This window comes from Rhyacophila brunnea, unplaced genomic scaffold, assembly GCF_057557595.1.
Source record: "Rhyacophila brunnea isolate RB1 unplaced genomic scaffold, BYU_Rbru_1.0 scaffold_22, whole genome shotgun sequence".
NCBI lineage: Eukaryota > Metazoa > Arthropoda > Insecta > Trichoptera > Rhyacophilidae > Rhyacophila > Rhyacophila brunnea.
The window spans coordinates 9,106,940-9,133,915 of record NW_028232882.1 but is presented as its reverse complement, the minus strand read 5'-3'; the positions used below and the strand labels follow the sequence as shown (position 1 = coordinate 9,133,915).

At 33.6% G+C, this 26,976-nt stretch overlaps 1 protein-coding gene across 1 annotated transcript; it reads right to left on the bottom strand.

Moving 5' to 3' along the window:
- Positions 1 to 1,148: 1,148 nt before the first annotated feature.
- Positions 1,149 to 26,976, bottom strand: LOC147070018 (senecionine N-oxygenase-like). The gene is made up of 7 exons (XM_085949418.1): positions 26,777 to 26,976; positions 22,524 to 22,662; positions 19,971 to 20,142; positions 18,273 to 18,548; positions 16,192 to 16,355; positions 14,050 to 14,193; positions 1,149 to 1,340 (listed from the first exon to the last, which is right to left on the bottom strand). Exons 1-7 carry the CDS (start codon positions 26,962 to 26,964, stop codon positions 1,149 to 1,151), a joined length of 1,275 nt encoding a protein of 424 aa, XP_085805544.1. The 5' UTR covers positions 26,965 to 26,976.

Sequence of the window (26,976 nt, the reverse complement as noted above, 5' to 3'; positions counted from 1 at the left end):
GTCATGGTTACACATAAAATCACCTGTATGTGACGAGTCTCTAAGTCAGATTTTACATTATACAGACTTATGACTGTTTCACTTCTGAGTGGTACCTATATTATTGTGATTAACGATTTTATAAATATACCTAAGCTTACATATTATCAATTTAGTATATTTTATATAAATAATAATGAGTTAGATATATGTAGAAAACTAATTTCCCCAAATATAGGCTTGTTAATTTTACTAATATAAAAGAAAACACACCACTCAATACCTATTCCCATTGATTTAGCATTGGGTTAATTCCGCATTAGGAACATATTTGACATAGGTATTCTCCCTACAATTGTTGTACTTATGTTGGTTAATTCTGCATTAAGGTAAGTACCTACCTAATAAAATGCTTTAAATTCTATAGCTGAGAGCCACTATATAGGTCCAAGAGGTACAAAACGTCCGCAAGGTAGACCTAGAGGCCGCTGAATCGATGAAATGACAAAGTTCTTCGGAAGTACGTGGCAACGCGACGCACAGGACTGATCAATAAGTGGAATCAGTTTAGAGAGGTCTTCATCCAGCAGTGGATAGATTCCGGCTGATGATGATCTTACGATCGAAAAAATGCTTTGAAAAATGGACTTTTAGAATTCTGCTATAAATTAATTCAAAAGTTGAATTGTCTCTGAAAAATATTAGGTATAACCATTTAGACACAAAATCTGTAGGTATTTTAATTTGGGCATAACTCGGACTTTAGACTTAAGACCTCTGTGGTACAGCAATATTGTCTTTATTAAATTTAACAAAAATAATGACTAAAATATTGTCATGATTTAAGATTTCGACAGCTGTCGTATTCTATGGTTTTATCTAAAAATACAATATTTTATAATGCTCTCCCAACTGGTTTACTAGTTAGGCCAGTTTTGCATTGACATTCTTTTTTCTATTGGTATCAACATAACACGTCAAACTCGGCCGAGCTATAAATTAATACAGCCAACGTGGTACCTATATTTTTGTTTGTTTATAAAGAAAAATATCTTTGTAATGCACTCCCAACCGATTTGCCAGTTAGGCTAGTTCTGCATTTAGATGGCAGATTGTTTTAAATAAGTCTTCATGTATATAAACTCTTTCTCTTATGATAAATTGTAGGATCAACACATAATTTCAAATTTCCCATTTGTCAAGATGGCGTACGTGTCATCGTCGATTATTTTATAGATGTCCTCCCGATAATTCTGTAGGTTGTGTAGGAAACGCGTGGAACTTTCCTCTCGTATCTTGGTCAAAACTGATGGCAGATTGTCTGTCCCAGCTTCGTCAGATAGTGACTTGTAATAGTTTTCCTGAAACAATGAAAAAAAAAACACATTTCAAAATTGAGGACTTTTGTTATTAACAAAAAATATTTTATAGAATTCATTACAGTAATTTATGAAATGAATATTTATTAAGGAAAATTCTACAATCAAGATACACTAATTGCGAATTCCATGGCCAGTGACGTAAGTAGGCAGATTGAGAATCACTTAGGGGTGGCAGTTTCTCGAAGGGTGGTAAATCGAGGAGAATCATTTGGTATATATATAGAAATAGTAACCTAAACGTATTACCGAAAATATTTTTCCATTAAAAATTCAGCTCACTCTCACTCTCATCGATAAAAAACCCTTGAGACCGAAATGAATATAATCATAAATAATAACACGCCAATAAAATTTGATTTTTTATTAATTCATCATGGGCTTAGACTATAGATACATCATCATGGGCATTTCTGAATCGACTATAACCGCTGTATCGTCGCTATAGGATTTGTTTCCCGAATATCCATTTTTGTCGAAATCGACATTTTAATGCAGTTCAATTTCTTTTATCGAACTCTACCGAAATCATTTATAAAAACAATATATTTTTATCTAGGAACAGAGATATTTTTTTAAAAAACCCGAATACGCCATGTTAAGTTACAATTACTCCGTGGTGTTCTCCCGAATATCCAACTATTCGTACCTGAATATCCAAGTTAATTTCGGTCGAAATATATCTCTGGCTGAGTGTTTATTTCCCGAATATGACTTTAGCCAATCAAACCGCGCTCACGCCGTGCATCTCGCTCCCACATTCACGCTGTCTAGCTCTAAAACAATCACGCCCACTTTCACATTTTTCGGCCGTCTGGAGACTTCTTTCAAATTTCGTCTTATTGATATTGTTTTTAACGTTACTATTGTTTTAATAGTGAATTCATCAAATTTGAAGAGATCATTCATAGCTGATACATCACCAGTTCGCCCTGAACTTACAGTAGAGTTGTGGAAGTGAGTATTTTAAGCTAAATAACTGCATTTTGTTTTGATAAATGACACAAAATCCCAACGGTTGTATGAATTCTACAGTATGATCCGGCAACTACAATGACGTAAAAAATAATTATTATTTCAAATTATTATTAATCAAACATTGTTTGTCTTTATTTTACTTTTAATCTAAGTATTTCTATGAAAATAAAGGCGATGCTATTATTTATTTTTGAATGCGCTGATAGTTAATTTAATTTAATATGTATGTTAGTAACTATTTATTTGGTGGATATTATATACTTAGGATATTGGTACCTACCTAATATTAGCAGCCAATGGTAATTAATTTATATATAATAATAAGTTTAATTGTCAATTATAGAAATATATAGATATAATAATATACAGATATATAGATATATATAAATAGATTTTTTTTTTGGAAAAAGTATTAATATAAAATTGTTAGCAAGTACGAGTAAGTACCTACCATCATAAAATATTGGAGAAATGACCGTGACGGCGGTTAGTAATTGAAGTAGTACCGTATAATATATTTTCTCAGAAGTGATTTTAAAAAAATATGTAAGTATGTTCAATTATTAGAATGGTACATTCTTAAATCTTGTGAATTATTCGTTCAATAAAAAAATAGTTAATTACTTAAAAACTATTTTATTACTTAATCCGAAAAAAACCGAAAAAGCGATTGCCGCATGTTATTATTACATACGAACTTGGGTAATTACGATCATTAAGTATTTAAATAGTAGAGGTAATTATTAACAATTATTGTCATGTAAATAAATATAACATTTGAGGCGCGTACTTTTTGACCACTCAGTAATCTGTGGGCCGTGCAGCAATACGCTACGGTCTTAAATCCCGAACGTCCATGTTTTGTCCCGAATATCCATTATTCTGAGAGAGCGCTAAAAATTTCCCGAATATCCACAGTGAGTACTTGTAAATAAAACGTATTTTCTGTGCATTTAATGATTTATACCAGTATATTATTCTTGGAATCTATTCTTAGATAATGTTGCAATCTTACAGTATAGAAAGAATGATTGATACATCTACTGATATTAAAATATACGACAATGAAATTTGTTTTTCGTCTCCTGTAAAATTGACATTTGGTCTATTCGGGAAACAAATCCTATAGCGACGGTATGGCAAAGATGAGTTTTGGTCCAATACAATAATTATTTGTTTTGTTACGCCAAAGAAGTATAAATTCTAACCCGCGTACATAAGGTACACACACCGATTTTTTTTCTATTGGTTATTATATTTTATCAAATCTGTATTTTTCCGTTACCGAGGGGGCGGTCTGGACCCAAACCCTCCCCTCGTCTGCGCGCCAATATAAAAGCATCTTTAATAAATGATAGGTACAATGATACAATATGGCCTGATATATGATACAATAATACATATGTACAAGATAGGAGTCAATGAAAATAAATCCTATTAAGATAATTTCCGCGTATGGCTCAACACCAAATATGCAAAACTCTTTGTGTGTTTGACATACTAGGTATTTATTTAATTAGTATTTAATGATTTCCCAAGTATTTAATGATTTATTTACTCGACAAACAGAAGGTTAAAATAAAGGTTGATAAAATCCATAAATAGCAAATGATAATAACTACGTACGCATTATTTATTAAATCGATTAATTTTATTCTGACTGGAGTGGGGTCTTTTGCAATCAATAATCATAGTCCATGAGAATTATTTAATCTTCTATTCAGTTAGACCGCGGAAATCGATCAGATATCACGAAAATTGTTAAGTGAAGCATACAGAAAATTATTATACTCACTTTAACTCAAGTTTAAACTATTATATAAAGCAGTGAACACAAAATAAATATTTGATTCTATTTTAAATTTTAACCGGGAAGCATTTATCCTTTTCGGCGGGAAATTATTTAAAAAAGAACTTACAAACAAAGCGTTCTTTTGTTAATTTCGAACACAAATAGTTAATACGAAAATGTTTTGTGCCAGTATCTTATATATACCATGGTGACTAGAATGGTTGGTACTCTCTAAATGAGAAGGAAGAATGGAAGCAGATTATACCATATCATGAATAATGACCGATGACAATAAATATCATGGATATTATTATGATGATTGATGACAATGGACGGTGAGCAGGAAATGAGCGGAAAATATTTCGACCGAGCTTGAAACTAAGTTAAAAGTATTGCAAGGGTTTTTGGTACGTCTCGCAAATAATGTAATAATGTTTAATATTTATCGAAATTTCATGTTGATAATATAATATTATTTGCTTTAGTGTTTATATATAAATTGTTTATGTACAAAATATTTTGTGTTGTTTAAAATACGTATTACCTACCTAATGTGTAAGTCGCTATACTTTTTATTTCTTAATAAAAAAATCAAATGTGTTTTATTCATCCCATTTATCATCCCTGAAAGTTCCAAATATTTTTATAATAATGTGGTGTTGTTCGTACAGAAAACATAGACAGATAATATTATATTTACTGACCTAGGTCAGTAAACATTGACAAAATGAGTGCAAGTAAAATATAATAAAACACAATAATTTGTAGTATTTATTCCAGATAATTTAATAATAATCAGGACCAGTTTCGTCTGTTTCAATGGGGCATTGTCAAGTTATAGAAAATATACAATATTACAGCTATTTTTATCAGTTGATAATGTCCCATTGAAGCAGACGACAGCGTTAATGATTATTATTAAATTATGTGGAATTAGTACATACCTACTATAGGTAGGTATATCGGTGCTTGATTTTACTTAGTACAATGTCTTTCCACAAATGATTGAGAGTAAACACAATAAAGAAAATTGTAAGTATGCATTTGTATGTATAAAACAACAAAGTCGCATACTGCCTTTGTAGATCAACATAAAATGTCTGCAAACAAATAAACATTGTAAAAAACAGTTGAAACGTAGTAGGTAAGTAATTAATTAAGCGCAAATGTACTAATAAACAGCAATTGTGACCATATATTTGGGTGGGGGGGTTATATTATTTTATCTGAAATAACGATGCGTGCTCTTATGGAATGTTATTTTGATTTTAAGCGCGCCAATGTACGATGTGGACTGTCCAAATTAGATTTATTTTGATAGCAATGTTTTCATGTGTGCACGTGGGGTGAGTTGCAAACAAGCACAAAAACATTGTATGCTTTGTTTACGGACAAATGTAGGTATGTTGCTCTGGAGTCTGGACTAGTCGTAGTACTATGGAATTAATAGCCAAGGCCTGTCCGTTTATAATCAATTAAGTTGACTGACCTAATAAGAGAGTAGATATTTGCAATGTATATTAAAATTATCGTATTGTAAATACCTACATATTTAAATTAAATTTAATGGGTTAAGTGTAGTTACAATAATAACGTGTATTAATTATTATCATATTTTCAAAACATTGATTATATGTGTTTTGTTTATATGAATTTTATTAATAGTATTTTTAAGCATAGTGTTCGTTAAGTCTATAATGTTTGAGTTATTATATTATTGCGGACAGTAAGTTGTTTAAAGTTTTAAAACCAATGTCAAAACGGTATAAAGATGCGTTCTCAAAAAATGCAGAAATTAACAAAAACGTATTTATACAATGTTCAAAAAAAAAAAACGTTAGAAAATAAAAATGTGTTGTACTCGTATTATGAAAAAACCTAACCTGGCCGTTGTTCAATGAAAAATAATAAATTGCTATTTTCAGAATGGAGGTTGACAGCCATTCGCCTAACTAGGATTGCTAGGATTCGCTCAACTGTCCCGGTTAGAGCGTACCCGGTACAATATCCCAGATTTTTAGAAAGACCAACAAATAAATGATTATTCTTTAATTTCCCGGGAAAAAATCGACTCGTATCGTGGACATCCAAAATATTTTGGCCGGAAGACATAAAAAAAGCTATCGACTTTCATTCTGGACGCAATCCCTTCAACATCCCGGGAAAAAATGTCCGGGAGAGCTAAACAACAAGCTCAAGGACTGACTGAATTTCGTAAAAATGTAGGCTTGGCAACTTTCTGCCCACATAAAATGTGAATGAAACTAAATGGCGCTATAGTGCGACCGCAAACAAAAGAGTCTCGTCCCATAATGAATGAATATGCTTTAACTAGCTGTAACTCTGTTTTATAAATTTTATAAAGTAAAGTTACTTCCCGACTTTAAAAATCAGCATTACTGTGGAACCGGTGGGCGGTTAGAAAATTTAATACAAACAGAGATACAAAAGTGGGCGGTTGGTATAGAAAGGTCGACTACCCCTGGTTTAGTACCTCTCCGATTGTCAGTGAACAAGTGAACATTATAGGTAGGTAATTCAAATTTAATACTTAGAGATTTTCTTTAAATATTACAGTGATTAACTGAATATACAACGGGTATAATAAATAGTAATATAGATATCATTTAACGTGAACAAAAAAACGTAACATTTGTTGTAGACTGTGATAATATAGGTCTTAATTGATTTAAAATAATATATCCAATGGGAATCAAGCAAGAACCACCGCAGTTTCCGTCAATTTACTGCAAACGTAGCCCTTAGCGGGGAAAATAATTTTTATAGTGAAGTTTATAATAATGAACATACATTTTTACGACGAACGATTGTTAGTTATTAGCTCAACCCACCGCGAGACAAGAACTACTAATAGTTAAATGTATACCTACTTTATACAACGTCGTGGGTCCCAGGTTCGAATCCTGGGTCTGGCAAGTACACATATTATTTTTCAATTTGTGTATGAGTCAGAGTATGGACCTGATAGGTTGAGCAAGTGGCTGACATCCATTTCTCGTAAACATAAAAATCTGATAAAACAAACCTCCACTCTGTGAAGGCCCATGTGATTAATTATTGAATTATCTTCACTGGTTCAATAAACATGTGTTTAATAGTGTTTTAAAAATAAAATATCGATTAGTTAACGTAGTAGTAAGTTATCGATAATGATAACAAAATGTTTATTATTGCTTTAAGAATACAGTTATCTTTTCGTGAAACAATATTATTATATATCTATTTACTTAATCCGGGACGCCCCTAGGTTGGCTGCCAAGTCAAAGAAAAGTCAAAACATTTTTTTATTGTTATCAAAATATTGACATTAAATTTTACCAATTAAATAATATAATATTCTAAATTCTAATATAAATAGTCTCATGTTGATATATGTGTGACGAGTTAATGAAGTTTTGAGATAAACAAGGTTTTGTTATTATGAAATATATGGTTACCATGAAAGTATAAAAACTAAACTTTGTGTTTTAAGAAATTAGTATTATATATGGAGATGAACCAATATTACACTGATGCATTAACATATTTTGAACGTGTCAGAGGTATAAACTGATATTTTGTAAATTTGGAGATACACCACTATTATTCTAAGTCACACATAAATGTATCGGTGGACAATGAAAGCATTAAATTTAACATAAATATTTAAAGATATGGAAGGTAATTTTATCATAAAACTAATTATTGTATGTAGATAAATGAATAATATATTATAATATCGTTAAAAAAATCTGACTTTTGCCGCCCACAATGAAGCTATTATATACACAAGGCGACTATCGACAGTAGTTTATCATATTTAGTTATTTGATTCAATAATATAGCCGTTTAAACTGTCAAAAAGTGCTACGTTTTAACAGCCCCTTTCTTGGCTGTGTCAACTTTTAGATCGAGATAAACAGTTTAGACGGCTAACTTATTGCAACAGTTATAATGTTTCAATACACATATAATGATACACTACCGTCGATAGCCTTGTGTCTAGAATAGATCCACTGAACCTGTTTTGCAACCATGACACCCCCGTTTGGCACGTCCCTGTACTTAATAATTAAATTATACACATTTCTAAAGTTATTCTATGAATAAATCATTAAAAATACTAAAATATGCTAGACTATTTTATTTACTATACGATGTTTTTAAAAATAAGTTAGTTACTAGTAATACATTGACAAAATATATCGACACAAAATGGATTACATGTATATAGTAATTATTTCAAGTAAACGTGAATATCTATTTCTAATATGTAGATACTTGTAATGTCTATATTGTTATAATATAATTGGAATATTGTTGTATTAATATTAGTCGATAGTAGTTTAGAGTAGATAAGAAAACAGCGTGTAGGTATTGTTCAATGCTAATACTTATTAATTATGATTGATTTTTTTCTGCACTCCACAAACATTATTGGGACATTTATTATTAGTAATTTTAATTCAAGCCAAGTGGCGTAAACGATGATACCGGGCCAAACTGACACATTAAATTTTGACATAGTCTTCAGAAAAAACGACGTCATACCTATCTCCATATTATAAAAGCCCTTATTTATCCATGGTATTTTAGTGCAGTCAAGTCAAGACATTAATATGGACGAAGCATCTGGGAATAAAAATGACACTCACTTTTTTGTCGGGTCTGCCGAATGGCATAATCTGTTCTAACGTCATTACAATAAAGGTGATATTGCTATAAATTCCCGATGCTTTTTGTCGGGTCTGCCGAACGGTTAAGTTCGAACGGGTTCACTCAAATGAACATTGACACTAGAAACACGGTTCTAACGCCATTACAATAAAGATGATATTGCTATAAATTCCCGATGCGTGATATCGCATAATGGAAATTGCGTGACGTCTACCTATACAAGAGCGAATGTTGCTGTGCGTGAATTTACTTGCTAGCTACTGTATTGAGTGCGTTGTCCATTAATAATGTCATTGAGTCAAGTACAAAATTCATTTTGCTCATTACAAGTGTTTGATTCATAATTTTTTACATACATTGGTAAGCTTTATTAAATTAACCATCACAATATATACTTTGTTTCAATAATTTCGATTGACGAGAAGAAAAAGCTCACAATATTTAATAAAACTATTATAAAAATAATCCACCAATTTTTTACTTACAATAAATTAACTAAATAGTAAATACCAATCAAATATCTTTCAATTTATTTTCACGTTTCGTGAAGGTACATCGTGTAAACATGGTTAAACACACCAACTACAAAACCGTGTCCGGAAACTTGTGCGTATGCAGTTCGCCGTATCACACTTCACCGTGAAATGTTATATCAGAAATAATATAGCCGTCAATTAAAGACCGTCCAACCTCTTTGTGTCGACATAAAATCATGTCTAAATAAAACACGGTTCTTGTCGGTTTACACTTTACAGGAAGCCAGCAGCAAACAAATTTTGAAAATAGCCGATATACTGGATTATTTGTAAGGTTAGGTTAGGTTATGTTTTCATTCTTCAGATCATGAACTTTGCCAAAATCGGCTATGAAAATAAAATTGAATTCATGTTCATATTGAATCTAATAGTCAAAATAAAAATTCGCGATTCAAAAAAAAATCGACAAACAGACCTTCAACAAATTGTGTAAAAAAATGTAATTATTTTAAGATATAAGAAGATAAGGATGGGATGGGGTTCCCCGAATAATTCTATGGGTTCCGTGACTCGACAAAGTTTAAATATCACTGTTCTATATGTATCAAACTGATATGTGGCTTCCTAGGATGACTATATTACTAGTGAATAGTTTTATCAACCTAATATACCTATTACCAATCGCAGAAAGGCTGTATACTTCAGCCAAATTATGATTTACCAAAAATACTGGGAGAGCAGCAGAACGATTCTCTCCTGACTACGCAACCTCCGTTGATGGTTCAATGTCCAAGGCATTAGTGATCTTATAACCTGATCGCCAACTTTCGATAGCTTTTAACCTCATTTATTGCTGGTGTGTCATGACCCCAAAGAACAGACCACAAGGCCGCAAATAACATACAATCTATGTAAAAGCATTGAAAATTTTGAATTCAATAAAATTACAGTTCCGATATGTGGCAATAGGTGAAATCGTTTTGGTCGCACACTTTGAAGACGTAATCCCTAAAGTTTGGCAGGTCGTCGAGAAACATTTGGCTGCTGGTGTTGTGGATGCTTGTCATCACTGGAGGAAGACGGTCAAGACCTGCCTCGTCAGATATTCCGTTGTAATAGGATTCCTGGGTTATGGAGTAACTTTTATTAAAGATTAATTCTATAGTAAAAATAATGATTTTTTTATCTTCACATGTCACTATACAGGCAATAGATTCAGGGCTCGAAATGGACCGGAGCGCCGTTCCGGTTCACAAGATCCTCAAAATTATCGCTCCGTCTCGTGGAAAAAATAATTTGCCTGTCAGAGCTAAATAGGCCATATATAACAAAAATCGAACACACTTATTGTTATAAAATACATATAAAATTAGATTATATAATATTTTCGTAAAACTATCGAGCGCTCCGGTTCGTAAAATTTTCTATTTCAAGCACTGGATAGATTGATCGACTAATCAACTAGATAATTTTAATAACGTTTTATAAAAATGTTGTCCCGCTCGTAGACTGAACGTAGCACTGGTGTTTGAAAGGCTGGTCGCTAATTCACACAGCTGCACAGCAGCTTAATTTGTTTACTCGAAGTGAATGGATGCATTTATTATTCCATTCAATAAGTTTACAATGGTTAGAAGTAGATGAAGGTGAACCTAGGTACACATTATGATTGAAAGTGAAATAGCAGATGAAGTTATGATCTTGGAAAAGGAGGCAGGAAGTGAAGATATAAGATAGGGCCCCGAGGTCAGGGATGTAGGTACTAATTGTCCATCCCTATTCTATGCACACGAAAGGAGGTGTGTTTCTGCGCAGGTCCGTGCTTAAGTTGTTTAGTTATAGCGAGGAACGCAACGAAAAATGGTCAGTTATAATACCGCATCTCGACGATCTAATATTATCTGTTGACTATTCGTCAGATAACGAAATTCAACTATATTACACACTTTTTTGTAATTGTATATAAAAAAAACAAAAGTGCGCACAAAACTTGATTATTTTTCCCAAGCAATATTACCGAAAGCAAGCACGTCGATATCGAACATAAACGCCACTCCATAATGGGTGTGTCTGGATATATCACCCGAAGACGAATAAACAGGATTTTGTTTGTGTTTTTATATAACGGACTTTCGCCTTTAACGGACTCCCCCTCATCCGCATTAGTCCGTTATATCGAGGTTCTACTGTACTTATACAGTGGTCAAGATTCTTCACTTCAATTCACGATTGTATTGATTTATTATATAAGCTAGAGTAAAGTCATCAGTTCGTTGTCAGTGTGTGTTTACCTTTGGTGAGTGTACACGGCGCCTGAAGATGCCGAAAGGCGAAACCCGGGTCGCAAAAAACGACTTAAATGGAATAGTACAGAGCTTGAATCCATTAGAATTTAAATTCAAATTCCATCAAGTACCTTCAGTCGATAGTATTAATATATTTGTTTTCATTTAACTAACAATGCAATGTGTAGATAGCGTTCGTTAGTTTCTAAAATTTAATTTAAACCTGCCTAATCCCAGCTGTAGTAGATAAAAGTCAAAAAATATTCGTTTATCCATAAAATATCGAAAATTATGTTATTAAATCATACATACTTTTAGATATTTTATACATAGAAGAACATTTTTATTGATTATGGTTTGGTTAGGCACGGTTTAATGAATAATTTAAGAAAAACTGACCGACACAATCTGTTATAGGTATGTATTCTTACTTCAACTAACACCAATGAGTACGACTAAAAAAGTGTGCAATATTTTTGTCGGATCGCCCATAGCGTACCTAAACTATCATGGCCTGGTTTAGGCAGGGCTTAATTGAATTATAAAAACTAACCAGCACAATCTGCAAATTAAATTCTTAGTTCGATAAAAACAAATAACTATCACTGACAAAGCTTAGTGTGAATTATTTATGTTAATTCTTAACAGCCTACCTCCACCCATCGCCACTGCTAAGAATATAATGTTCGTTACATCACAGTAAGTCGTGAAGACGGGATAGATGATGGAGGGAAAAATAGGGATGTAGAGTATTTATTAAATAATAAATTATTTTTTATTATTTTCTTATCTATGGTAGATATATAATAAAATGAATGCATTGAGACAGTGGTCGCTTGCTATCATTATTAATTATTGTTAGGTTATCTACGTTGGTCAAACGAATTACTCTAGTTCGATTAAACAGTGATACATACTTATTTATATATTCATAGAAAAGTCATAATAATTTATGCTTCTATTCAGATAATATAGCAAGGCTGATTCACGTTGGTACATAAATACGTATAAGACAAGAATCTTGTTGGAAAATATATGGCAACGATTAATTCCAATAACAATAACGTAGATTATCGTCTGTGTCCGGAAATTTGTACATATACAGTTCGCCGTTCACACTTCACCGTGAAATATTGTATCGAAAATATATGGTCGTATATTATTAAAGACCATTCAACCTTTTTGGGTCGTATAGTACTGAGATACCTAATATTCATGACTAAATAAAACACGGTTCTTGTCGGTTGTAAATAGCCGATATACTGGATTGTTTGTTAGGTTGGGTTAGGTTTTCATTCTTGAGGGAACATTATTGTCTGCAATGCTCCACGAACCACGCGTAATTTTTTCATCTCGCTGCTATAGAGATGACCGTATAGTATATAAGAAAGCTCACGGCGAACTGTGCTACGGTGAAATGTAATACGTAAATTTACATGTAACCTTGATCCTCAGAGGAAACAGAGTAGTCAAGAAACCTCGACAGGTCAGCTTAGGCAAAAATGAACTCCCTGCTTCATTTATCGTTTGTCAATTTATGGCTACGGTCGTATGTTGCAGCTTAACCACTGGGAAATGCCAATAGAAATGGTGGATTTCTGAAAAATACTACCTTATTCTTAGCTCAATAATTATTATAAAACAATCGTTATTCGTAGGATGTTTTATCACATTTGAATGGTCAAAGACATAGCTTATAATCAGTATCTTTAGAATTATCTTCTAATGTGTTAATTGTGCCCATTTTTTGAATAATAAAATGCCTAATTCTTGTCAAATTTGGGATCACAGAGATTATCAATATAATTTTTTATCGTAAATATTTCACTATATAATGTTAACATTAATTTACTAATGGTTTTGTAAATGCGTTTAAAAATTAATAAACCTAAAAAATCTGAACACCACTGCACATGGATGTACTGAAATATGACTATATACTAAAACATTAGATCGAGATGATTAAAAGAATACTATTTTATGTAATAAAAATACTTTATGCAGTCCTGAAATTTTTAAAATAAATATAAAGGATAATAAGGCTTCAAAATTATATAAATAAATTATCTATAACTTTTAAGGAATGTCCAGGCTTGTGCTCTGAAAATACCATAAAACTCCACTTTGACCTACGTGGCGCACGTGGGTCCTTAAAGATAGAAGATAATATCAAATCACCCAATAAATTTCTAGAAACACACATTGGCAAGAAAAAGGAAGGACCGTGAGATATAGCTAGACATAATTATGTAGGTAAACGGATGTAAATAGAAAAAGAGACGCCATGGTTGGTATGGGAGTGAGGAAAGTCTGTACCAGATAAAAAAGGAAGGTGACCTGGAGGTAGAATAGATCCACAGTGAGTCGAAGTGTCGATGATGGTTTGGTAATGAGTTGGAGATTTGTTAATGATGCCGTAGGTACAATTGAACATAATTTATTCGTGTCTTGGGATATCAGAAAAAATGCAAATGGTAGTTTACCTGATCAGGCCCCATCATATGCGCCTGTCGGTTCGTGTATCCCCTCTGTTCTCGTTCAGCAATTTCCGCTTCACTCACTTCGTACATCTCGGTTTTTGAAGGAAGCTGGAAGTGGCCTTCCAAGGCTCGGATGAAGAACCTAACCTAGAAGTGATAAAAAGAATCAGGTATTATTAATTATCTTTATTTTTGCACTTAAATAATAATTAATGGTAAGTCACCGCTCACAATGGCAGAGAGGCTTAAGCGTCGGCCTATAGTCGTAGGTCCCAGATTCGAATCTTCGGTCTGGTAAATACACATAGTGTTTTTACAAATTGTGTTTGTGTCAGAGTATGGACCTAATTGGTTGAGAAAGTGACTAGCATCCATTTCTTGTAAAATCAAAAATCTGTTAATACACACCTCCACTCTGTGGAGGCCCATTTGATCTTATTAGGATCGGACATGGTACTCAAATAATTACAAGATAAAAAATAGCTTTTTATATACCACGTTATTAATTTTTCTGTTGAATCATATAAACTTGACAATTCTATGTATTAATAAAAACTTTTTATTGTACTTGATAGAAATAGTGAATAAATATAGAGTACTTACTAAAATGTAATTTTGACATTTCATGTTGATTTCCATAGTAACGCACGTATATATTAATAATTTAGTTGCTAGGACCCCCTTAGCAACCAACAATAATAACTTTCCATACAAAACAGAATTAACTGAAAATGAATTCAATTCTGCTTAAAAATGGCTAAAAGTATTAAAAGAATGCATTGTCATTGTGTTCTGATATATTCTAAAAGTTTCAAATGTCTTGCTAGTCGGGAAGTTAGTTAAAATCTTCAATCGTCCAATACAAATCTTGTATATACAAGAAAAAATATGTACTGGACACACAAGAAGCTAATAAAAACGTGGTAGGTATAATATAATATATAATAATAGTAATAAGTAGGTAGGTACAGATAATATTCTAAACTTTTGGTCTTCAAAACGAATTTTTGACTATTATCTCGTATGGCTTGGTTTAGACGAGGTTTAATTAAATTTTAAAAACTTACCAGGACCATCTGCAATATTAGTATTCTCTGTTCAATAAAAACAATAGGTATGACAGACAAAGTTTAGTGTGCCCTATTTATGTCCGATCTTAACAGCTTAACTCCACCCTTATTCAGTGATATATAACGACACCTAGCGTTGAAAACAGAAATACATTACTCTTATGGGTCTATTCTATATTTATCGACCGCTAAAGTGATAAAGTGATAAATATTGTCAAACTTAGGGTAGGTTTGTATCATAGTTTTAGCACTTATTGTAACAATTACAACACATTGGTTTTACTGTTTTAGCAGTTTATATTTTAACAGCACATCTCTTGCTGCTGTTAAAATATAGCACTTATTTGCAACAATTATAACCAACGTATTGTAATTGTTACAATAAGTGCTAATACTTTGATATAAATTTACCCTAAGTTTGATAATATTTCTTACTTTATCACTTTAGCGGTCGATAAGGATAGAATAGACCCATTAGTTGACAAATCGCGTCGCTTGGGGGCAGCAGTTACCCAAAGGGCGGCAAATCGAGGAGAATCATTAGGTATACATAGAAAGCTACCTAAACTTAGTAATAACGGAAATATCTTTCCATTAAAAAATAAAACTCACTGGTTGGTAACAGAATATATTAATTATGTAAGTACTAAGTTTTAATAGGACTTTTTTTGTCGGGTTCGCGATGTTTAGTTTACCTCCATTGTCCTTAGACGTCACGTTCTTGGTGAACAGCAATGGCACATGTATACCTAATTTAAAACTTATCCAAATATGACGTATGCCAGTCACTCGCGAGTTTTGAAAGATGTCAGGTGTATTTTTAAATGTACCTATCTGAAACTGAATACTCGTAATATTGTCTATTGAAACAGAGATGGTATTTAAATCAGATTTAGTGGTACACCTATATCTTGTTAGTAATGTATCCATACAACACATTTCTTAAATATTTAAGTCATGGAAGGATGATAAAAAGTACTGTATAAAAAAAATTGGCGGCATTTTGGCACTGTATAGGGGCGGCATCTTGTCTTGGGACGTCACTGACTTTATCAAATAATAAATATTGAATTACCTGTAAGTCAAACATGGAGAAGGCGCAGACGTAGTATGGGATTCCCACCAGACACATGGTCGGGTGTTCAATGTTGACCATGTGCTTGTACAGTGGCTGGACGAAGTTCTCTTCCACTTTGATGCCGCATGATGGGTCCAGGAACGGGAAATTGTAGAGGTAGCCTGTAAAAAAATAATTGAAACGTTAATCATTATGATTGTCTCTACTAAGTGGCGCTTTAAGACATTTGTAGGCCTTAGGCGCAATATAATTTTGGGGAACCATGGTATGCATAGGTACCTAATAATTGGCTAATTCATTAGCAGGATAAGTATTAAGGTCGCAAACGCAGACTAATAAAGGTGAGTTGGAAATACTGTCACCAGTTTGTATACTCAAGTCTCGGATGAAACTACCCATACTCAGTATGTGTAGCCCAAAAAACTTGTGATGATATCATCGCGAGTCGCTGTTTTGTGCGCTCGCCAGTTGGTAGACTTTCAACACTATTGACATTAAATGCGCTCGAACGAGATAGCACTTGAATATAGGTATATTTAATTTTTTTAATCTATTGCATTCGAATGTATAAACAATAGGTCATAAATTTTATGTCGCAGCACAGTGGTGAGATGACAGACAGGCTTAGGCTAATAAAGGTAATAAATATTAGGTTAACAAAAATATTATAACCTAACAGAAAAACAACTCATATATTTAAAATGTATTTTAAATTTTATAATAAATGGGACATTTCGAAAAGCGGAGCTCAGCGTATTTTTAGCGATTCTATTGAAGCCGATACACAGTGAGTTCCCTGAGCCGATACGTATTTCAAAAATACTAATATGGAGTTGGTTTTAGTTCCAGTTGAGTATGAGACTTCTGTCGCATACGCACGCCAAACGCTCTATATAGTATTCCAAATACTAGTAAGTATTTTGGAACAAGTTTCGATTCTAAGTATTTTTTATACTGGTAGTAAGTATACTTAGTCTTCAAAATCGACCAGTTTTCCCACCTCTACAGCTAAAAATCTAAAAATCGCAAAACTTACATAGGTATGGTACGAAAATCTGACTCTATGTAATACTGCATTGTCCAATGATCAACATTCATTGTAAGTATAAAAACTATTTGAAAGTTTTATATTTTTTATTTTGTTGAAATTGTTGAATTAATGTTAATACTATCAAAGATGCCAAAAGGCGAACCCCGGGTCGCAAAAAACGACTCAAATGGAATTATTGTACAAAACTTAAATCTATTAGAATTTGTTGAATTGATTAAGTTTATACAAATTTTAATGTTTTTCTGTATTCAGCCACGGATGGAAAATGTGCGCAAATGTACCGAAAAACAAGTGTTGCCATATTTCGGAGGGAAATTTCATTGGAAGTAGGGACGCAGTAGTCTTGTGGAATGCCGTTTTGATTAAAGCTCGAAAATTAGTACTTACTTTCAAAACTACAATTGAAGCAATAGCGTTGTTTGTGCTTGTGAGATTGTGCACTTGCGTTTGTGTAACGGCGAAAGTGTACAAACCATTGTATAAATTATTACGAACATAATATTATGTAGGTACTTTATTCTGGACCAGAAATAATAGTGACCGTGTGAAATTAACAGCTCGATTTAAAATGTTTTACAGTCACACAAGACTGTTTGGCAAAATTTTAAAGCAGGCAGCTCCTGCGCTTCTTTGATAACCGCCAATGGGCTCAAACTATATTCTCTCTTATTTTTAACTTTACAACAACTCACGACGCCCAATTATAGTAATTTAGGTGGTCTGGCGCGAAATGTCGATATTGAGAGATTATAAGAAAGTGCTACCCATAGATGTGCTACCGAATTGTAAAATGTTTCTGCATTAAACTGTCATGGCCTCTCTGCTGACATACCGAAAATGCCTTTGTAGATGGCAGAAAAGGATCTGATTAGAAATATTATGTTTCCATTAGTCTCAATACCGTGAATCACTCCAGGACATTTGGCTTATGATTATCTTCAGATGTTTGAACGCAATAAAATTACTAGTTCTCGTAAAAATTCTTTATCATGGACCATGGTAGGTATCATGTTGAGTTTTTACTAACCTGTGCAGAAGAATACTGCATCGATGTCCTCCCTTGAACCGTCCTTGAAAATTACTGTCTTTCCGCTGAGTTCAGCTACGTCAGGCTTCTGGATGAGGTTATCGGGGAACTTGGAACGGGGTTTCTCCTTCAGGTGATGGCTGAGAATAACTTTCTCTGTAACGGATGCTATCTCTAGAGCTATATCCATCCCTGATGGTCCAGCACCGATCACCAGGACCCGGCTTCCAGCGAAGACTTCTGGTACTCTGTAGTCGTGGCTGTGCATTATTTCACCTAAAAATAATATAGATAGCATACTATTCATCAAACAAGTAGGTGTATAACAGGTAGAATAAAGTTCTACAATGTTTTTGTTACATTAACCATGGTGGAAACTAAAAATTTAATATAAAATGCGTGCACCAAGATCCAAGGATCCAATATAAACGATGCTTGGTAGAGGTTCAGCAAATCGTTATTATTAACTGTTTGGGCCAATTATGGTAGCGCAATCCCGGACAAAATTCCTAAACTACCCACACAATGATTGTAGTGCGTCCAGGCATGGTATAAACAATTTCGTTACAAGTTACCTCCGGACAATAAAAGTGTCAAGACGTACACTCGTTACTCACAACTCATTACCCAACAATCTATTCAACAAACCACAGAGTGACTCAAAAAGTACAGTGTAATAGCGCGAGAGTGGTAGTACTAGTGAGTGAAAACCAGACCAGGGAGCCAGCCTCATCATCATTAAGGTCAGTGCCTGGAATCCTTGGTATAACCCCCTCCTCCCAGCATCTGAATCATCCTCATTCTATTACAGTCCACTAAAAAGCGCAGCCATTTACAATAATTGTGTTTTTAATTGCTTTTCAAATGCAAATTAACACGTTAATTACAAAACTAATTGAAAGGGCCCGTAAGCATTGGGTTAAGTGGTTTCAAGCCTTCTACAAAAATATCCTTCCAGGTGACCGTTTTTTAACGAAATAAGAACAAATACTGCCATCAAATATAATTATGAAAGAGAAGAATAGATGAAACGTTAAACATATTTCGTTTTAGAAAATTCGTAGGAAATATATTGTACTTACATAATATATTATATGCACTACTTTTGTATTTTTAATACAAATGTTACTGATACTATATTGGACTAACTTTAAAGTTAATTTCCGCTACGTGTCTTACGAATCAATGGTCTTATAGTCATACAGAATGTTTTCTATCTCTTGAAAGATTTACATTGCAAATTAAAACGAGATTCATTTTTTAGGATAAGGTGGGGAGCTTTATGGGATTTCTCACGAAGGCGGCCGTGTTCCTTAAAGCGGACCAGATCTTTATTGATTAAGTGAATGAACATTTTTATTCTCGAAGAATACGATTGGCACAATTCCTTCACAATATGTACTCTATAAAGTGGTTTTGAAACAAGGTTTTTGTGAATTATTCTTCAATAATATTTATAATTTTATTGTTGGTAAAAACTGTCGTTGATCATCATTCGTTATCATAATCGTCATAACGAACGATTATGATAACGAATACGTCATAAAGAAAGTCTATAAATATTTTGAACTTTGTAAATTTTTATTGTCTCTTGAGTGTTGTATGTATATGTATAATCAATATTTATTATCATTAAACGGTTTTTCCAGTTTATTTACAGCATCCCTATGAGAATTATTAAATAATTACATCACATACCTTCAAATGTAGCCATTCCTTTGACTTGAGGGACGTATGGCGTATTATAGTGTCCATTACAGACCATGACAGCGTCAAACTTTTCAGTAATGTCATCGTGGCTGTTCAGGTTGTTGTACTGGATCTCCCAGCCATCTCCTGATGGCTTGATCAGCTTTACGAAATGGTTGAACTGAAATATTAAGATATCCAAATAAGTTGAGAAAACTGATAGCTTTTATTATGATTAGAAAGATAATAGGTATATTATTGTAAGAATACATGTTTGCTAGCCAAATAATTTAAATTGGGATGGAAGCGCTGGTTAAACCATGTCTCAATGATATCATTTTGAATGTGTTGACTTTTGTGAGTTCAGATTCTCATGGAGTCTCTGTATGAATAACAAAGCCAAGAACTGGTGGTTTCACTGCGTATTCAGATACATCCTCGTTGTTGAAGAAATTTATGGAGCTGACATCATGCATAAGAGATTAGACATATTATTGAGTGGTAGCCAAGACCCTTAGGTAGTAATATGGAGATAGTTATAGCAATTTTATAGTTAGGTTAGTCAAGATTCAGCGCTCGAAATGGAAAAGTTTACGAACCGGAGCACTCGACATTTTTCTGAAGATATTTACATATTTATCAAATTGTATTTATTATGTATTTCATAAAAATAAGTGTGTTTGATTTTCTATTTATATGGATTATCTAGTTTAGACGATCAAATTATTTTGTCCACGAGACGGAGCGATAGTTTTACCGATTTCACGAACAGGAACGGCGCTCCTGTGCGCTCCGGTCCATTTCGAGCCCTGTCAAGATTCAAGATTGAACCTAATCTAGGTATGGGGATGCATGGCACCCACAAAGGAGGGCTAATATAGGACTCTAGCCTAGGGGCCCGGCGTGGCGGATCGACCAGATAAGCGAGATAAACACACTTCACAAATTAGTTATAATGGTAAAAACTGTGGCGCTATTTCACTTGAGATATTTTAACATTTTAAAACATGATGTTGTGCAATGTGATTTTTGATTGATGTGTGTCGATACTCAACAACTTCAAATTGATTTATTAAATAATTACAAGATAAAAATAACTTTTTATATACAACGTTTTTAAATTTTCTGTTGAATCATATAAACTTGACTTGACTAGCTTAAACGATCAAAAAAAATTGTACTTGATAGAAATACTGAATAAATATATTGAAATGTCATTTTGACACGTCATATTGATTTCCATAGTAACGCACGTATATATTAATATTAATAATTTAGTTGCTAGGACCCACTTAGCAACCAACAATAGTTTTAATTTTTACGGATTTCTTCCAAAATAACTTTTCATACAAAACAGAATTAACTGAAAATGAAGTCAATTCTACTTAAAGATGGCTAAAAGTATTTAAAAAAAATGCATTGGCATCGTGTTCTGATAATATATTCTAAAAGTTTCAAATGTCTAACTAGTCGGGAAGTTAGTTAAAAATCTATTGCAAGATTTGTACCGGACAAATAAGAATATGAGCTAAGAAAAACGTTGTAGAATACAAAAAAATCGTTAAAAATACAATGAATCCACAGAACAGATAATAAATAGAATTCCGATAGGCTATGTTCAATACGCTACATTTTGATGTAGGGTTTTGAATGTGTGAGTGTCCTGCGAAAATGAAGCACGCATTATGCACGTGCAATAGTATGTGTAATACACCAATATTAAATTAGCGTCAATGCATAAACCGATTGCAGTTGTCAGTATTTGACGTATGACGTATTCTTGACAAGTTTTTAAGTTTATCGTGGATTCTTCCTTACTCTAGATCGGTTACCAACTACTCCTTACCCATTAGGTATTTCAGTTCACATTATTTCTGAGTTCCCTGCTGAATACCCTTAATTATATTATCTGGAACACGGAACACCATTTGGAAAACGCTACTGTAAGCCATCACACTATCTTTAATTCTACCAATTTAATCCTGGCCTGGGGGGGGGGCGCTTCAGGGTGTGGGTGTCATGTGGGGATGATAGTCGTCGTCCGGGGTAGTGTTAATCCCCTTATTGACCGAAAATGTACCCACCAATTCAAGTGCGCGAGTCATTTATAAATCAGTTAAATTTCTTATTCCAGCGATTTCGAAATTTCATCACACTTAGCATGTAATTTTCGGCATGGTCTAAAAAGATCGTGGCTAGGCGATGCGCGGATTGTGCAAATGACGCGTGCCGAACGAAATATAATTTGTCATATAAATCCAACATGCGTCCATTTAATGTTCTGTTTATTGTTCTATTAGTAACAATAATAATATATTCATTGACATGTTTTCTTTTCATGTAAATGGGTAACGTTTTTTAGTCATCGTTACACGATTTAAGAATTAATACCCCCGTCGCCATCACGAAACAAATTGACGTGTTCACAGCTCGACTTTCGCTCTCCGATTGCCAGCGAGTCCAAAATTTTGTCGCGCCTATAGTTGAAAACTATTTGCCGTTTCACTGAAGTACCGTCTTAATATTAAAGTTAAAGGCCAGCGTATATAGTAAATATTTTACCTTGATGTGTTTCGTGACATCATGGTGATCAGAATAAGATTGTAAAAAAGCCAGCATATCCTTGGCTGGAAGGTAGGATTTCTTGTTTTCTGGAATAGGGAAATCGGGGAATCCCATAATCTCCTTCGGAAGGTTGGTTCTGAAATTAAAAAAAAAACAATCAATGATAATCGCTATTTTGTCTTTTTGAATCATTTACAAATTAAATCGCTCAGATAATATTGTTTAAAATATGTCTGTAAGGCTGGATGTAATAAGGCGAAGCAAGCCTGCCAAAGCGGGTACACACCTTTTTGGATGAAATTATTTAATTTTTTTGATCAAAGGTTTGTGGTAAAATTTCAAAAATATTAAGTACATAAGTAATAAACTATGCTTGCTCTTGAACAAGTAATCATTACAATCAATAGATGTGCAATCGTGATAGTGATATTGTAAAAAAGATATGAGGTTTTACGCGTAGTCACGATCGTTTTAAACCGTGCCCCAGCTGAAGTATAGCCTTAAGATGCATTTACACGGGTAACTTTCATGGATCATTCTTATACCTACTCGATGATCATAGTAAAAGCCGTGTGAATGCGCCTTTAACTCAAATTAATAGTATTATTATTTTTTTAGTTAGCAGTAATGGGAAAGGGTGAATTTTCGTAGCCTGGTTCAAGGCTTAAAGAGAGGTTATTAATCCATATTATAATGCCGATAACAAAATAAGGACGACCGTGGACGCATTGACTCGGCACGCTATCAAAGTCGTCAAAAATAAACAATTAACCCGACCACATCCATATTAGCAAGCTTTGCTATTTTTACGCGCGTACCGCGTGCTTTACAACAAATATTATGATCACCCTTGAACCCACATTAGATATCAAAACGCATATTTAATTTTTCGCGAATGAAATTAAATTATTAATTGTCGTTTCTTGTTGTTAACGCGAATTGTAAACATTTAGTAGATTATTAAAATAATAAATGTTATGTACTATTAATTATTTTTATATTTTTTTTACATCACTACGTTCGATTCTAAGACTATCATACAATGGACCTCCGCACAGAGGTGGATGTATTAACAGATTTTTAATATTACGAGAAATGGGCGCTAGTCACTTGCTCAACCTATTAGGTCCACACTCTGGGTCCAAATACCAGTAGCGAAGGATGGAGATAGGCTGTTAAGATCCGCCATAAATACTGACATTAAACTTTGTTAGTCGTACGTATTTGTTTTTATTGAAGAAGTGCACACTAAACTTTATCAGTCATGCGTATTTGTTTTCTTTTAACTAAGACTAAAATTTACAGATGGTGTTGGTTAGTTTTTAAAATTCAATTAAACCCTGCGAAAACCAAGCCATAATTGATATACTTAGTCAAAAAATACTTACCAATCTATAAAATATCTAAAATTATACCATTCAATCATGCATCATTTTGGATATTTTATAGATATAATAATATATTTTACCTATTACGGTTCGGTTTGGGCAAGGTTTAGTTAAATTAAAAACAGTTAACAACCAACATCATGTGTAATATGTATTCATAATTCAACGAAAAGAAATAAGTATACCGAAATAAAAAGTGTGGACTATTTTGTCGGATCGCCCATAGCATTCCTAAGCTGTTATGGTTTGGTTTAGACAGGGTTTAATTTATTTTTAAAAACTTACCAACACCATCTCTAAATTGTAGTCTTAGAGCAGCATGCACAATCTAAGATTTCGTTCTAAGGATAAGTCGCCGAAAAGCATGACTTAACTATAGACAATCCTGAGTATAGAGTTAAGGAATCCTTAACCATAGACTACTTTTGTTATGAACACTCCCCCTTCTGTATTACCATTTACCACTGACAGCTGCTGTCAAAATAAATTCGCATGTCTATAACACAGTCCATACACTCAAATTCATTTAACAATGTATCTCAATATGGATATTGATAGTGTTAATTCGTTTGGCATGTACTTGCAGAATATTATTTTACTTTTATACGCCAGAAATACAAAATGCCAGGTGAAGAATAACACTTGACGCTAGTGTTACCATGTTAAAAAAATATCTTGCGTGCCTTTGGAATCACGTATAATGACTTATAACGGAAACATAAGAGTATTATAATTAAATATTAATATGTATTTATAGTTATTGCATTTATAAAATGCAGTTGTCACATTTTTGTCATCGTTTAACAATTATAAAATAATTTACCTAATTTACCTAACGAGAATTTTCAAATATGGTATTATTTTCAATAGAAATGATCTTAACTAAGGGCAATGTTTCTGCATAGTGTTTTCTGCTAAGGAAATTTTAGTTATGACAAATGTTTCTGCATTCCGCTCTAACTAAAATACAAACGTGTGACTGAGTAAGTTGAGTATGCACTATTGATGTCGTATCTTAACAGCCTCCATCCATCCTTCGCCCCTGATTGATTGTGACTTAAATAGAACCGCGGGATTATTAATTAATTCGGAAATACTCACAAACCACTTGTTTGGTAGCCCTGCGACAAATTTGGTGAGAACTGTGTCGTCAAGTCGGATGTATGAATGATTACACGAAATAAAGATACTTCGATTAAATTATATTATTATCGTGTTAATGACTTTGATGAGGTAATAGAATGAATAATAAATATTTATTTATTCACTAGTCTACCAAAAATTGTTTAATATTGGAGATTGTATTCAGAGTAGACTGTTCAAATGTTTTTTTGTTCGGATTTTCGGAGCAAATAATCCTGTAATGGGAATGTGTCTTTTTTGATAATCTTTATTTTTAGTGTTGGACCCATGTGAGTCTCCAACGACTGCTAGATGAAGGCTTCGCCATAACTCGTTCCACTCATCTTGCTTCTTAACTTTTTATCGACACGTATATCATAGTTAAGTTGATAATAATAAAATCGTTGTTCTACAGTGCGTTGTAGGTACGCTAGAAACACGGTTTCATTTTGCCGAAAATAGGCCCTCTCTATAGGTATATCATTAATCTGAGATTGTGGTCATTTAATGCCTCTAGGGAGTGGCGCACCCAGAGGGGTGGCAAGAGGCCCTGGCACCCCCCAAAATTATCAGAATGATTTTAAACATTGAAATTGAAAGCCGATAAACCATACCATTGGGCTTAGACAAATAAAAACACGGCAAAAAAATGATTTGTAATTCTCCAGCACCCTTTTTAGAAAAATTTCTTAGATTTTAATATCTAACACAAAAATTTCGAAACACTAATGTCAGGTTTTTTTAGAAACCCAATCCCTAATGGAACTGTCAAAAATTTCTCGGTGTCCACCCGAATTCCGGAGTGGTGTATGTCATGGCTGGGGAGGGCTGACAGGGCTATAGCCTGGGGGCCCGGGCTGTGGGGGGCCCGGCGTGTCGGGATGACCAGATAAGTGAGATAAACACACATCATAAATTAGCTTTAATAGCAAAAAAGTCGCCTGCGGCGCTATTATACTTCATGGCCATGACCATTTTCAATAATATAATTGTACAATATATTTTTGATTATTATGTGTCGATACTCGACAACTCCATTATTAAAGTGGATGTATTAAAAATCGCCAATAATTCACTGTATGAGTACCCTTAATTTAAACTAAAACACAATTTGAAAAACGTTAATGTAGTGTTTCACACTGCCTTTAATCTTGGCGGTAGGTAGGGGGCCCGCCAAATATCCTAGCCTAAGGGCCCGTTTCAGGATGTGGGGACCATGGTGTAGGTACACCGAGTGCAATAGACAAAAGGCCGATAAACGAGAAATTAGCCTGTGAAGAAGAAAAAGATCCTATGGGACTAATTTACATTATCCTCCTTGCCCCCCCCCCCCAATATTAAAACCTGGGTGCGCTACTGCCTCTAGGATACTCTATATGACTACGGTTATCCATTCGCCAACTAACCATCAATGAATGCTTTTGAATCAGTCGTGAAGCTTATCATTACTTTTGACTTCGATACAATTATTATTGTTTACCAACTTTGTGAAAAAATTTACTTAACAACAGTATTGCCATCTTTTTCTATATTGATTATATAGTACAAAAGGGTAAAAATTATAATATATACCTATTTCTGAAAAAAACTTAAGTACAGGAATATTTTTCGTCTCTAATCCTTTAAATTATAGTATTTTACAATTTTCGCGTATCCAAAATTATAGTATTATTCTATAATTATAGTACGGTTGGCAATACTGCTTAACAATAAAGAAAATTAACAAGATTTGAAACTCACCTTAAACTCTTGTACATGCTGGTATGCACAGGCAGTCCATAATCATCGTATCCAGTAGTGTCGGTATACACCCAAGTACCCCCGAGAGCTGAAGACCTCTCGAGGACGACAGGAGTGGCTCCGGCAGCGAGGAGATGACGTGCGGCGCACAGTCCTGCGGCTCCAGCTCCGACTACGCAGACCTTCATTTTTGATGTGTA

What these genes read in the sequence shown, in the direction of transcription:
- LOC147070018 (XM_085949418.1), bottom strand. Translation starts at nt 26,964, where the DNA reads ATGAAGGTCTGCGTAGTCGGAGCTGGAGCCGCAGGACTGTGCGCCGCA. An exon ending in AGCATGTACAAGAGTTTAAG is followed by an intron (nt 22,663 to 26,776) that starts GTGAGTTTCAAA and finishes TTTTAATTTCAG; the next exon opens with AACCAACCTTCCGAAGGAGA. An exon ending in ATATGATGGGGCCTGATCAG is followed by an intron (nt 1,341 to 14,049) that starts GTAAACTACCAT and finishes TCATTGTTTCAG; the next exon opens with GAAAACTATTACAAGTCACT.